General features: G+C 43.1%; 1 protein-coding gene across 2 annotated transcripts in view; it reads right to left on the bottom strand.

Moving 5' to 3' along the window:
• Positions 1-15672, bottom strand: part of DSP (desmoplakin) — a 42070-nt gene that overhangs the window by 15272 nt on the left and 11126 nt on the right. For both annotated transcript variants that reach the window (XM_061195698.1, XM_061195697.1), the window contains exons 2-13: positions 14481-14580; positions 13209-13357; positions 12328-12502; positions 9206-9334; positions 7540-7590; positions 6482-6643; positions 5541-5645; positions 3786-3881; positions 3332-3457; positions 2638-2790; positions 1299-1453; positions 364-490 (exon numbers count right to left, since the gene is read on the bottom strand). In XM_061195698.1, the coding sequence (XP_061051681.1) occupies positions 364-490; positions 1299-1453; positions 2638-2790; positions 3332-3457; positions 3786-3881; positions 5541-5645; positions 6482-6643; positions 7540-7590; positions 9206-9334; positions 12328-12502; positions 13209-13357; positions 14481-14580 (1528 nt within the window). The remainder of the gene's footprint in view (positions 1-363; positions 491-1298; positions 1454-2637; positions 2791-3331; positions 3458-3785; positions 3882-5540; positions 5646-6481; positions 6644-7539; positions 7591-9205; positions 9335-12327; positions 12503-13208; positions 13358-14480; positions 14581-15672) is intronic.

Raw genomic sequence — 15672 nt, 5'->3', positions numbered from 1 at the left:
GCTTCCAAGAATTCAATCCCACCTTTTACTTCTGTACTATCCAGTCAATAACTATGCCCTCATTTTCCATTACATCTAAGGAGAGTGGGACCCTGAGTATCACAGGACCTCATGCCTTTCCCACAGGGACTTCTGGCTTGTCCGGTAACTTTAATTAGTACTTCTGTTTGTCTCTTAACCGGCCGGGTGCGAATCCCTCCCATCCTGTGTTGGACGGACTAGAACCTCTAAGGAAGGCTCAGCCGACTCTCTTGTTGACGCACAAAAGCCATCAGCTGCACAGCTAGGTTTGCCTGGTAGAAACTGCATTTCAGGGAGCAGCTGGGGGGCCCCTCCAGGCAGCGGGTGGTCCTGAGGACGTACCTTGGCGATGGTCATGGCCTTGATCTTCTCGATGTCGATCATGCAGTAGTGCCAGGACACCAGGCTCTTCATGTTGATGTAGAGCTGGTTCCACAGGGCCAAGATGGCTTCATAGTACTGCTCGATCCTAGGAGGCGCAGAGGGAAAGCACGCTAGCCCGGCTCTCCACGTTCATCCCAAACGGGAAACCTGGCCACGCTCCCCCGATGGCACAGAAAACGCAAAGGAGAACTAACAGAGCAATGGGTGAATGGAGCATTTGCAAAACATTCAACAGTTCAGTGGATTTAGACTAATACCCAAAAGTACATTCTCAATGACCGACATGGGTTTCGATACACTGGAATCATTTTGGTCAAAACAGGCTGTACAATTTGTGGTTGTTGGGCTGTTTGTCAACAACTTTTTAATTGACGGAGGTCTGGCGCCGTGCAGGCAACAGTGAGAAATGGGTCTCGGGTCACAGAACGCCTGCTGGAGCTTGGAAACGGGCTCATTGGGCTACTCTCACCCCACCCTGAGCAGGCTGAAGACTTCCATCATAAAAGGTTTGGAAGAATCTCCCCTGGACAGTCTGTCAAATGAATGCGCCACCTACTGATGGCCAAATATTGATGCTGAGTGCATTTTCTATTTGTGGCTACAGGCCAAACTACTGATCGTCTAAAAGGCAGAAGAATTTCGAAACAACGTCTTTAAGGTGAATGGCCAGAATGAGCTCCTCTACTGTCAGACATTCTTTTTCATCTTCCCATGATAACCACAGTATCTGCAACATAAAACCTCCAGACAATGCAAAGGGACCTTCACCGGGTCCCCCTCTGGGGGGAGGTACAGCAGTAAGGAGCGGTGTGTCTAAGTGTCTTGTATCAGCGTCTGCCCTATCTCTCCCCACCCGCGTTCATGTCACGGCCAGAAGGAAGCTCAAGACGTACTTGTTTGCGAGGTCCACGGCCAGAGGGTTGGGCGGAGGAATGATGAGGCCCACGGAGGGCACGAGCATGTCCACGCCCCCCGGGCCAGTCACGTGCCACTTGCTCCGTTCATTATTGTCCTTCAGGATACACTCGTCCCCTTTGTGGACGATTTTCTGCAAGGCAAGCAGCACTGTGTTTTGGCTTTATCCACGAGCCCACATTTATATCTTTTTGCTCAAGAACAGAAGCAGCGGCAGCGACCATGTGCTGTTTCAGCTTTGCTCTTAGTATTTTTTGCCTCAGTTGAAGCTGATCTTGACACAACCCAACACGACTGATGCTTTAAATAAGACAGGTGAGCCTACAAGGTGTGTCTGAAGGGAATTAGGTAGAGTGACTTTCCAGGGGACAGCCAGGGGAGTCCCCCGGTGAAGCGAGCAATCCTTCTGTAAAGCAGAAACTCACCCCCTGGCTTTTCTATTTTTGTGAGTTTGTGTTTTATATCGTAGATTTCAGTGCCTGGCAGTCACTTGTCTCATTCATTTGCTCTTAAAATTGTTAAATAAAAACAAAAAAATTTTGGTATCAGGTCCCCCGAAAAATAACTTCCTAAATTAACTCCAGCATCTAAATAGCTTCTTTTCTAAATTAACTCTAAATAGCTTCTTAAAATAGGTATTTAAAATATGCCAACTATCTTAACTACTAAAATGTAACAAGTTCGACATGGAGGTATTTCAATCTCCCTTTAGATTTCTTACTTCTCTCCACCCAAGTTCTAAAACCATTTCTGCGTGGTAGAATAAACTCCATTGTTTTATAACGTCCATCTCACCAACTCATCACATTTTTTATTTCTTAAGTCCTCCATAATTTTTATAAGAAAATAGAGCTGTGGGAATTACATAAATAATGACTAAAAACAAGTCATCTTTCTATATAAATGTTTGTATTTACCACTGAGCCTACAGAACTGATGTGCTCATTTAATGCATAAAATCCGCAATGACATTCCCTTTAATGCAGCATAATGGCCACGTTTCTCTCTTTTTTTTTTAATTTCAGAAATTTAAAGAGGGATCACAGATGCTAATTGCATATTGGAAGAAAAGAAGGCTTAAGCCTTAAAATAGAATTAGAATAGTTTAAAAATAACTATTGTCCTACTTATTTGCAACTATCATACAACTCAGAACAAAAATCACTGCATTTTTTCAACAGCTTGCCACTTTGTATACAAAAGAAAGACATTTACTAGGGTACTCACTGAAACCTAAATTAAATTCTGCCCTGGACAAAAATCCATCCGTAAAGAAAGGGACAACTTTGGCAGCATTCTGACTAGCTGAGTACACACCTGGTCCTGTTTGTAGTCACAGAGAGCCCTGACAATAATGGGTTTATTGCTTCTGTAGTCCGGGTTCCGAGGTTTCAGCTGCACAATCCTCTTGGACTTGTTTACCAAGTTCTGCACCTGGCGCCTGTTTTCAAGGATTTTCTCCCATTCTTTCTGCAATTGCAAATAAAATCATACTCGAACATAGATACTCTCTGAAAGTGAGATAAGACCTTCAAATGGCATTACTATAGCTATCATGACATTACAAATTAGATACCGCTGTAGCTGCATTAGCTGTAAAAAGCCACCAATTCATCTGTCGGCAGGGACCACAGGTACCTTTCATAAGAAGCCACTACAGAGGCAACACAGCCATGAATTAGGTGGGCGGGCAAGAATATCACTTTGCAAAAAGGCTATGCTGACAACATGTGAAGTACGCTTTTCCGAAGGGATTTTCATGTTAAGTCATCAGTGTTCTCTCCGGTTTTGTTCTGAGCACCCGTAACTACTGGAGCAGAAGTAACGTGCCACAGCAGCTGATCGTGCAAAGAAATGTATTTTGAGAAAAGCCACTGAAAATGAAGACAATGCTTGCTTGAGCTTTGGGTACTCGCTGCTCTATAGAGCAATACAAATCCAGATAATCTGAATTGAGTCGGTGGGCGCATTTGTTTTATTCCCGGGTAAGGGCCTGGGTCTGAGACAGTACCTCCAGCACTTTGATCTGCTCCAGCAGACGCTGCAGGGGCATGCTCTTGTCGCACAGGTACTTCTTCCTGGCGCAGTCTTGGACGCCCTTCAGGTAGGCTTCCGTCGACTGGGCCTCTTCAAAAAACTGTTAAGGATGCGGGTGACCCCGTGTCAATTAAAAGCAACTCAATACGCAGCGTCACCACGTATTTCAACTTCAAGGATTATCTTCCCTACGAGTCTATCTGATAGGTGGTTAAAGGAAAGAATTAGAGCAGAAAGTGTATTAACTTATGTGAGAGCAAGAGGCTACTTGAATGATTGGTGACCAATCTGTGCTCCTCTAAACTAAAAACCAATAAATAGTATTCACGCCATAGCGTGAAGATTGTTTTCAGTGCTTTTTCAAACACATTCGGAAGAGAAGCTGTGAAGACCCAAAAGACAATTAAATGATTACTAGGTATAAAAACCTGAAAGTAGGCAGCATTTTCTTTGAGATGAACATCAATGCATTTGGTGATCTGAAGAATCCAGCTCCACTGTGTCTGGAGAGTATCCATATATGCCTGAAACAAGAAAACAGCAGCTGTCTCTCCACCATTCAGCCGTAGAGAGGCATCCGTTATTTCATAGATAAGTGAGCCTGAATGAAAACCATGAAGCATTTTTTATCTAATTCCAAATCAAGCAAAATTTTTTCTAAAAATTGAAACCAGAATTTCCCAACAGGGAACTCTTGGTATGGTAGAAATTAAATTTTAAAACCAATTTTGGGAATTCCCTGGCGGTCCAGTGGTTAGGACTCAGCGCTTTCACTGCCGTGGCCCCGGGTTCAATGGTTGGGGAACTAAGATCCTGCAAGCTGGGTGGCCAAAAAAACAGAAAAAACCCAAAAAAACAACTTTAACAAATGGATATAATTAGGAGTATTAGTCAAAATATTCATCCAAATGGCATGGCTACTGACCAATCAAAACAGAGCAATCAGAACAGGGATAGCACTGGGGCACCAAGCCCTGTTCCTGTACAGCTGCTAGATCATGCGGAGGTCCAAGGTGAAACACAGCAGGACACTATGGTCCTTGCCCCCCATGTCCTCAACCTGCCTTTTGTCTGTGGAAAAACTCTAGCCAAAGAATAAGTTTAATCAGAGAAGTGAGAAAATGCAGAAACAAAGGAACAGTCCAACAAGACTAAATAACAATAGTTTATTCATTAAGCTTAGTCAAGGACCTTTAGTTCCTCCTCAAGGGCTATAGATAATATTCTGAACAATATCCTGTGAGCTGTCTAATAGATACTGAAACCCACACCAGGTGGAAGAAGTGAACTACATGATGACCAGACTGTAGCCATGACATAAGCTGCCACAGTTCTAAGAATTGGCCTCAAAGAAATGGGAACAAACCGACCCTGGAACTAAAGACTAACTGCACTTAACACAATCAAGATGACGCTGATCAGACCGCGGCACGACTAATTTCAAGACGACTGTCAGAGCTGACTGTGCTGTTCCTACTAATTTCAAGACGACTGTCAGAGCTGACTGTGCTGTTCCATCGATAAAAGCTCTTGCCCCGGGGTTGTTAAGTGGGGGGAGGTGGCCTTTGGACAGGTTGCCGGCATCCAAAATAAAGCGAACTTTCTTTTCCACCAACCTTGCCTCTTTGTTAGCTTTTGAGCAGCAAACAGCTGGACCCCCCCTACCTTCGGTTACAAAGGTACCTGCCATGAAGAGCGCCTGTGGGGGACGAAGGCAGTGATGCTTACCAACTGATACGGAAATATCTGGATTTTTTTAAACAATCAAAATGGTCATACCAGTGCTACCAGCTAATGTCAGCCTTGAGCACAGCCCACAGATGGCAGTCTAGGGCAGAGGTCAGCAAACTACAGCCCAAGGGCCACATCCGGGCCACGACCTGCATTTATAAATAAAGTTTCACTGGCACACGGCCACAACCGTTCATCTACACGTTGCTATGGTTGCTTTCACACGACAATGGCAGAGTTAATATCAACAGAGACCAAATGGCCTGCCAGTCTAAAATATTTATTATTTGGTCCTTTCCAGAAAAAGCTTGCCAACCCCTGGTCTAGGGTATTGATAAAATAAACTTGTCATGGCTTTATGGTGGATAAGAACCACTCATCTGCATAGTCTTATTTTCGGAAAAGTATCCCCTTGTTTCCCCCGGTAAGAATATAAATCTCACGAAGCCCACCTCAATTTTGTCTGAAGCTGGATGCTGACTGAGGACAAGTTGGTCACTTTCTTGTTTAAGCTTATTGAGCTCTTTTTCCTTCACCTCCAGCTGACTCATGCGTATCTGCGAATAAAAGAAAAACAAGTCCTGTAGAACAAGTCACCGGTAGCCTTCCATCCCTCCCACCATTGTTAAAGGAAGTCAAACACAAAACTGCATTTTGGAAATGAACAATGTCAAAGAATTGCATTATGTGTTCCTCAAGAATCTTAGCATTTTTAAGACCAGAAAGGATGTCTGAGATCATCCAGTAAGCAGCTGAGGCCGGATTGGTGACACGGCTTGTCTGAATTCACCCAGGTGAAGGGACAGAGCTACAACACACCGTGAGATTTTCTAATTCTCGGTTCTAAGCCACCACACTCTGCGGTACACACACTCGAGGATGTCTGACCGAACCAATCTCACCCTGTCTGCTGTCTTCTGAGATGCTAAGCCCTGCACTGCCTCTCTTAAGTCACGGAAAAGCCTTCAGAAAGGAATGGTTTTTCATGACCACTCCACTGAGGCTGAATCCCAGATGGCCGAGTAAATGATCACAAATGGGGCTTCCCTGGTGGCGCAGTGGTTGAGAATCTGCCTGCCAATGCAGGGGACGAGGGTTCGAGCCCTGGTCTGGGAAGATCCCACATGCCGCGGAGCAGCTCGGCCCGTGAGCCACAACTACTGAGCCTGCCGCGTCTGGAGCCTGTGCTCCGCAACAAGAGAGGCCGCGATAGTGAGAGGCCCGCGCACCGCGATGAAGAGTGGCCCCCGCTCGCCGCAACTAGAGAAAGCCCTCGCACAGAAACGAAGACCCAACACAGCCATAAATAAATAAATAAATAAATAAAATTTAAAAAAAAAAAAAAAAGATCACAAATGCGTTCATGAGCGCCGCACGGCGCCCGGGGGCTTACAGAGAAGGCCTCCTGCTTCTGGGCAATGTCGGTGTTCCTATCGCTCCAGTCGTACAGCAGCTCCTCCTCCTCACAGTCATTGATCCACATGATCTCTTGGGACGTGGCCTGAATGATGTTCTGCAGCTGTCGCAGGTGGTCCATCCTCTCAAAGGATGTTTTCTGCACAGGAAGGTCAGGGCAGCGTTAGGACAACAATATGCACATGAATGGCGCTCCCTGCAGATTTCACAGATAAACCCTCCGGGATCCCTTTTACCAACAAACATTCCACGAATCAGTCAAATGTTAATCTTTTGAATTCACTGATCAGCTGGTGGGTGAAAAGGACCCACCCAAACTTATGATGAATAAGGGGTCAATTTTAGATTCAAAGTAACAGCCTAATCCAGAAGGGTCTTGATTCAGACACTGGTGTTTGGCTTCAGTAATTAGTTTTAGACTATAGAGAGAAAATAGATTATTAAAAAAGATAAATCAAGCTTTTTCTGCCCTCTCCCACATCCCCAAAATTCAAGGTGCCATCACCTTGGAAAATAGTTGTGTCACCACTAGTCATGGTATTTAAATAGTATCACTGCCAACAAGGAAATACTGAAAAAGTGAAGACAGGGTGACACAAATAGGCAGAAGAATGGAAATATCTCTTCTTATGAGTCAAGTAATTGATTCAGTTTGTCACAAAATGGTGATGATGGTTTGATAAACCTCTCTCTAAGGAAAACAAGTCTTATTTTTGCTTATACTTCCTAAAAAGGCTACAGTTCACAAGTGGAAAAGCTTTATGGCTTTAACTGCAAGTATTTAACAAGTGCTAATTGTGTGACACTTAAACTTGCAAAAACTAAGCACTGCCTTCAGAAAAAATTCTTTTCAAATGTCCTTCTAAAGGGAACACAGCAGTAGAAATAAAATTAGCATCTATAAGCCCCTTGGTATACTTCCAGGCACTTCCTGGGTCCTTAGGGATAACGCCAAGCAGGTGCTTTGTCCCCAGGTCCACATTTATACAACCGAATTGCACTGAACACAGAGCCTTCAGAAATAAGTCGTCTTACCAGCAGGTTTTCATACTCCTCCTCCAACTGGTAGATTGCAGATTTCTCACGCTAGAAGAAGACCAACAGTGAGTAATTATTTACTTAATAATTAATTAATTATAATTAATAATTATATATTAATATAATAATTAATTATATATTAATTTACTTAATAATTAATTCCCCTTGAGGGTTTATATAGAAAGAACAGCCCTTCTAAATCTCCTTCTGTCAAATACATACTAACTTCAGATTCCCCGCTGGAAAGAAGAATTTGCTCTATGAAATCTTTCACCCACAGGGACCTTTCTCAGTTGATTTGGAGGCAAACCTCACTGGCCTGGTGGTGGCATCTCTAAAAGGAAAGGGCTCATCACTGTCACTTAAAGAATCACTGTTAAACAAACTTTTAAAAGTTTGAAAATATCATTTAGGACTCCTCAGATCTCAGAGAAAAGAGGGAGAGATCTGATCAGATACTCAGGTAGACAAAAGCAGGCAAAAAAAAAAAAGGTGGAAAAAGTGAGGATGAGCATCTCCGGGCCAAGTACAGAAGTCAGTGATTTAAATGGCACAAATGAACTTATCAACGAAACTGAAACAGACTCACAGACATAGAGAACAGATTTGTGGTTGCCAAGAGGGAGAGGGGTCGGGGAGGGCTGGAGGGGGAGTTTGGGATTAGCAGATGCAAACTAGTATATACAGCATGGATAAACAACAAGGTCCTACTATAGAGCACAGGGAACTATATTCAACATCTTGTGATAAACCGTAATGGAAAAGAATATGAAAAAGAATGCATATATATGTGTAACTGAGTCACTTTGCTGTACAGCAGAAATTAACCCAACATTGTAAATCAACTACACTTCAATTTTTAAAAAGTCAGTGATTTAAAGTGTAGAGATCGGGTGGAAACCAGGTACTTAAAATCAGATGAATATTTTAGGCTGTAATCTTGGACCCAGCTTCAAGTCAGTACTTTCAGCAAAGGAAAAATGTCAGGATGAGACACGATTTCCTTATTAGAAATACAGTTTAATGACCACATAGGAAAGGCTTCACCAAGGACTTCACCAAGGATTCACCAAAATAAAACTATAGGATTGTCGCATTTTCTCTATTTGAAGAGATGGTCTGCTTTCTGCAGAAAAGAACTACCACCCCTGAAAACATGCATTTACCAGTGGCATAAACGAGTGTGTGTGTGTGCCCTTAGTCCTGGAGGGTTAGCACGATCCCTAGCAGGTCTTTCTGATTCCACATCCCCATTTACGAAATGGGATTTTAAAAAATTTCCAGGGAAGGATAAATTAGTAGTTTGGGATTAACAGATACACACTACTAGATATAAAACAGATAACCAACAAGGACCTACTGTATAGCACAGGGAACTATGCTGAATATTTTGTAACCTGTAAGGGAGAAGAATCTGAAAAAGAACAGATACATATGTATGTATAACTGAATCATTTTGCTGTACACCTGAAACTAAGACAACACTGTAAATCAACTATATTTCAATTTAAAAAAAAAAATGCCAAGATTAAAAAAAAATTTTCCAGTCTGTTGGGGAAGAAATCACAGACTCATGTTTCAGCCCAAACTGCCTGGGATCAACTAACTACAGCATCCTTGAGTACACTCTTGGAAGACTCTCCAGTGAAATGTTCCGAAGTACCAGGTCGGCTTTAATCTTGTCCAGCTGCCAGCGGTAGTCGCCGATGGCATTGTGGATGCTCCTGTGACTGCTGATGTGCTGCCCGACCGAGGCCAGGTCCACGCCCCAGGTTATCACGTCCATCTCCGCCTGCCGAGGGAGAGAGAGTGGGCCCTTCATTTCTGACCCCCCTCACCTACAGCATCATCAGGGGTCAGGTACCAAGGGACGTACACAGCTTCCACTCAGACACAACTGAAGTTGTAAACAGAAAATATTTTTGAAATGAAAAAAAAATTTGTAAAGGCTTGGAATTCCCAAAAAGCTAGTGAGGGTTGCCCAACACAGTAAGTTGGGGGGTCCCCTCAACGTATCTGTCCCTAGCTCAAGATGGGCCGAGGAGAGGTGATTCCAAAATGAGATCCTTAAAACCTAGATCATGTCCTCTAAAGAAAAAAAATCTACCTGTGCACATGCAAGTGGCCTGTGTGTATATACAGCTGTGGGTGCACACCTATGTATGATACAATGTTATAAGATACCGACAGAAGTTTCAATATTCAGTTATTTTTAAATGTGCATTAATAATAGTTCATTAAGCTCAATCAGGTACTACTTCCCAAGCTAAACAGTTGACCCAAGAGAATTTTTCATTGTTTATTTCTTTAAATTGTTTTGAGCAATGTAATTTTTGACTCTTTAAATCCAGAATTTAGCATTGCCTTTCGGGATGCAAAACTTCCTATGACCCATTTCAAAGAGAAGTTACAATATATACCCAATGCCTTAATTTCAATGAATATTGGCAATATGAAGATTGTGGATTTATGTTTGCTTTTTAAAAATTAAACCTAACTTTCTAATTTGAGTCTCCACTACTTCAATTTAAGAATGCCACATAGTAAGAATCAAACATATTATTTCACAAGCTTCGTACTGTGGCGAGTCTATTGTCTTTCTTTTGCATGAGCTCATGTAAATTTCCAAATCACCTGTGTCATCTCTCGGACATGCTGAGGGCAAACATTCCAGACTGCAAGAACATAACACACATTGTTCTAAGCCACATCCAAGTTCTCATGTACTTGGCGAGCCTTCAGAAAGGGCAGCCATCAGAAAACCGTAAGTTACCCAGGACTCTGACCTTTCTCTCCCGTGGCTCATTGCGACTTTAAAGCAGAAACAAGCGAGTGCACTGGGAAATTAATGAGATGACCAGGCTCCCGATCCCACCTCTCATTACCAGCCAGGTGTACAGTATCTGCCCCATCCATCAGCAGAAACACAAATCAGGGAAACACAACCCCGGCCCAGGAGCTGTGTGACTGTGTACGGATTGTGCCTCTGGGGACACTTCTCCCTTATCAGCTGGCCCTACAGTTCAGTCCCCTGGGAGTGGGAGGAAGAATGCAGGCTATGCTTAGGGGAAGAAGGGATAAGAGGAAAGGGCCCGAGAACCCCAGAGCAAACCAGCAGCAAGTGATAAAACTGCTTTTAATCCCTTTGAAACCCTGGGGGCTGCCTGATCTGAAAAGCAACGCTCATCAGTTGCATCTATAAAAGGGGTGTACCCCACCCCCTCTCCCCGACCACCTGCCATGACAGAAAACTGAGTCCACGTGATAATGCCGTTTTCCAAAATTTTAAAATGCTGAGCTACAAAAGATTCTTACAAAGCTACACCCAATATGAATACAGAAAATGACAAATTATGAGCTGTCATGTTATAGAACTGTCAGAGTGACTTAAGAAGAAATGAGGGAATTTGCCATTTCATAAGTAATCTGGTTCAAAGGTTGTTTCACCTAACGTCTGTCACTGGTCACTGACCCTCCCCATGCAGTTCAAGCCCCATGAACCTGGCCCAGCCTTCTCTGCTGGCTCCATTCCACAGGGACGGGAGTGCCAGCCCTCCCCCACTCCCATCTGAGCAGGGTTTTAGTACAGCTCATGCAGAAAAATTTGGCATTTGGCTGTATGTATCTTGTTTTCTTCAATAATATTCCTTTTCAGGGCTATGGGACATAAGCTTTGTACCTCATTTTCTGGCATGGTGCCAAAACATAGTAAATGCTCCAGATATGTGTGTTCAAAGATTAGAAGGGAATTGGGAAACATGCAAATAGGTTTGTATTTAGGTTTCTGGGATTACAACTGACTCTCCTCCTCTATAAGCCCCACCTTCTTGTAGGTGTTCTAAAGTCTTCATAATACGTGGGAGAAAAGGTCAACTGAATGAATGAATGCACGCATGCATGTTTAGTTGCATAAGCCCTCACACTTGCAAAAGAACACCCACAAAAATCTTCAAGTGGCTGAGAAACTTCAGAACCACTGCTAAATTGGTCCAACAACAAGTAATAAAACCACTATTTCCAACAACGACAACTGCATCTCTGCACAACTGATCATTCTAACATGCCCACCTCCTCACGAGAAGGACAGTTCATCAGGATCGAGTCTTCATTACAAAATTCCCATCTACATTCATTACAGCACATAATTACTACATAAAACAACAAAACAATAATTAGCACTGAAACATCCTTTGTAGAAACTCCAGTTCTAGGGAAAGGCTCAGCACCTCTGGTGCCAGTATTTCACTTCACTCCCACATCAGTGATGTCATGATTGCCCAAGACAACTGACACTTCAAAAATATAAGGTTAGGCAACCGACGAGCCCAAACCGGAAGATCCAGTTTTACTGCGCGTCCAGCTCCTCCGGATTTGTTAACATTTTAAATGAACCTCCACAATGTTCTCTTTTTTTCTCTTAAGTACCTCTCGGTAACACCCGGGGAGCTCAGCGATGAAGTTTTTCAGCGCATAAACTCCCATAACAGATCTTCCAGCTGTGAACGGTAAGAACTAGATTTTCACAATCTACCAATTCAGTGATACGTGTTAAATATTACCTATGTGATAAAGTACAACTGTAAAGCAATGAGGCTGGTTCCCTAAGCCACGTGGGGAAGAAAATAATCCCTGAATTTTCACTTATTTCAAAGTAAAAGAATATGAGGAAATGCCGAAAACAGCAAGTGGTTGCTGCCAGCTGAGGTCCCGACCACCATCCGGCCAGGTCTGCACACCTGGCCAGGATCTCTGAGAACCAACCTCCTCCCACCGGAAGCTGCTTACCCTCTGCTGTCGCATCCACCCGAGACATTCGCTGGTGAGGTGCATGGTGAAGTCATCCCACCCGGAGCCACTCTGGCAGGTGTACCCTCCACCTCCCTTGGAGCTGGCCCTTCGGGCTCGAGGGACACTGATGGCTTTGTAAAGGGCTCGCATTTGCTCCTGGAGCTGCAGCAGTCTGAAAGGAAAGGAAAACAATCACACCACTGCAGGAAAACAGCCCATGAAACACGTCCTGGGCAAACAGCCCCCTCTGTGTCAGTACAGAGATCACAAATGTTTTACTCATAGACTTTTTTTTTCTTGATCACATGCAAAGCCTTAAATATTCTGACGCTCCAAGCCTGAAGCATCACAGCAAGTGTAACTGCCTTTGCCCAACCTGGCAGCATCCTGTACTTTCTCACAAGTTCCACCCTGGGAATTTCCTAGGACCATGCGCCCTGGGTAGTGTGATCTCAAAATCAGACTACACACCTCTGCTTTAAACGGCATTTTCAACTCTGTGAGTCTCATTTCTGTGTGCATTAAACTGAGCTGGACTTAATTTTAGACTCTTCAAAGTCAATTGCTGTGCCAAAGGTCTTTGCTGCCCCCTAAGTGGAAGCACGGTGAACATCTCACAGCAAACTCAACTCTTCAAAAGAAGCACGCCCTCTTGGGCAGGTCTGTTTCGTTCTTCGCATGGCAGCTTTGTGACTCCACAAAAGATGAAGGTAGTGGGCTTAGTCAATTCGTATTAGAGACACATAAAGCTGCAAAATACCAAGCAAGGGAGCCCTTCCTGGGGAATATCTGTGCTTCCTTCAGGGAAGACCTGGGTCAGGGGATTGAGTGCAACTCCACGAGGCGTGTGGGCACCACGCTCGCTCTGTGGGCAATACCTTTTCTGATAAACATCACAGGGCTGGCCCATCTGCCGCATCTCTCTAATCAAGCTATCGGTAATTTCCATCTGATCATTGGCCTGGGCAAAACACTCATCCAGTTCTCTGCTCTGAGCCAGCTGGATCCCATCTCCATACTTCAGTTCCTACAAGAAAGAAGTCACATGAAGGAAACACATAATACTGGAAAGAAAAGCTTCATGTGTATTACTAGAAGCAAAAGCTTCTGCTATAAACTTAAATATTATAAGTCCCCTGCCCCGTTCCACGTAAGTGCAAAAAATCTCTAACTGAAAATTGTCTTATTAATTTGAAATAGGGAGGTAAATTAGGGAGATTCATGAAGCAAAATTTGTAGACTATATTTTAAATTTTCAGACGCCTTTAAAAGCATATTCACAGAGTGCTGACCTTTCCCTTGCTTCAGTGTTAAATGCCTATCTTTCTTATTTTCACAGGACACTCATCTAACTGTAATTTCACTGTGATAAGAACACTGTACCAGATGAGGTCTTTTTTACACATAAACTGAGCTTTTCCTGCAACTTGTGGGAAATAGCTTTTCGGTTCTTAAAAAGAAAGCTGTCTAGTTAATTGTATTGAGCCAATCCATTTCCTGGTTTTGATGATGGGTGATACTCAGTGAGATGGCCACCTTTGCGGGGAGCTGGGTGATGGGTACTCGGAAAATATCATGGATCTCGTGCCTTCTAAGCCTGTTTCAATAAGATCCTAAGCTATCTCTGTAACATCAAGAAATACTGTGAGGCTCTCACGAATGTTACCATTTTCCCTCAATTTTCAATTGCTTATTTATCCATATTTTGTAATGTTTCTCACGTAGAATTATTCTCACAAGATGGTAAATTTTCCTGAAAAAAGACATTAAATTGATGGTGTACATCACAACCCATGACAATCCAGTGACATAAACATGTCAGGTTGCATCTCTAGGAAGAGAAAGCATTACAAAATCAGAGAAATGACAACAGGTTGTTGCAATTCCAAAAGGGTGGCAATCCGTAGTGTAAATATTTGTTGGGAAAAAAACTATGTGAAAACTGGTTCCCATTGTTAAGCCAACATTGCAAGTAGGTTAGGAAGATGGACATCCTGCTCTAGTCTGTTTTGAGAAAAAGCATCTCTGAACACTAGGAGGGCAGGGGATGAGAATGCACAGGTCAGGGCTATGAGTTCTAAGTTAACCAGGAGCAAAACCAGGTACAGAACCAGGTGTGGACAGTACTTTAGGAGAAAAAGAAAGCTTACCGGCTGCACGATCAGCTCGGCCCGCATCAAACAATCCGAGCAGTTCTGCAGAAGCTCCTGGATGGTGTTCTGGTTTTGCCTGGACATCGTTCCGGTTTGACTGATGAGCAAACACAAAGAAAGAGAATATGAACATTTTTTTTCAATTTTGAACTAATTTTAAACTTTCAAAAAAGCTGCAAAAACGAGACAAAGACAATTCTGTAGGCCCTTCACCCAGACTGCCCAATTGTTCACATTGGTCATGTCTCTTTGTTCCCCTCCCCCCTGTATGTGTGTATATCTATTTATAGTATATATACATTTTTCTGAGCCATTTGAGAACAATCATGCTTCTTTATCCCAAAATATTCCAGCATGTATTTCCTAAGAACAAAGCCATTCCATTATATAACCACAGTACAATTACCAAAATCAAGACATTTAAAAATGATGGAATACTATTTTCTAATCTACAGAACTTTTTCAAATTGTACTAACCTTCACACCAAGTTTTTTTTTTTTTTTTTCTGGTGTAAAATCTAATCCAGAAATATTCTTTTGAGTTGTGAAAACACATTTCCAGCATCTTCCTTCCCTGTCACCCCTCCCCCTTCATCCCACATCAATGCCATCACGAGTCCTTCTGGGAAAGGTGGCATCAGACCCAGAGCTGCAGGGTTTCATTGACCAGTCTGGCTGAGGACAATTGTAGGAGACAAAAGAAAAGCTTATTCTGCAAAAATATTTTCTGCAACCAGAAAAAGCTGATAATGGTAAAGGAAGAATGGGGTGAAGAAAGTGATGGGAAATTTAAATATCTTTAATGCAAAAAGAAGCCACTTTTCCTTTCAGGATGACCCCAGAATATTATCCTGTACAATGATACTCATCCACACGTGTACTTCAAATGCAGCACTATTCTGGAAGACAGGTAGCAGAAACCTTAAAACGACGGTGGTATTTAAGAAGAATGTTGTAGATATTCTACATTTTTTTTTTTTAATAGAGGATATCACGGCCAGCTGATTCTTTTTTTTTTTTTTAATTTTTTATTTATGGCTGTGTTGGGTCTTCGTTTCTGTGCGAGGGCTTTCTCTAGTTGCGGCAAGTGGGGGCCACTCTTCATGGCAGTGCGCGGGCCTCTCATTATCGCGGCCTCTCTCGTTGCGGAGCACAGGCTCCAGATGCACAGGCTCAGTAATTGTGGCTC

This window comes from Eubalaena glacialis, chromosome 7 (assembly GCF_028564815.1).
Source record: "Eubalaena glacialis isolate mEubGla1 chromosome 7, mEubGla1.1.hap2.+ XY, whole genome shotgun sequence".
Classification (NCBI taxonomy): Eukaryota; Metazoa; Chordata; class Mammalia; order Artiodactyla; family Balaenidae; genus Eubalaena; species Eubalaena glacialis.
Note: the sequence above shows the minus strand (reverse complement) of the source record. Positions and strands in the feature narration are given on the sequence as shown.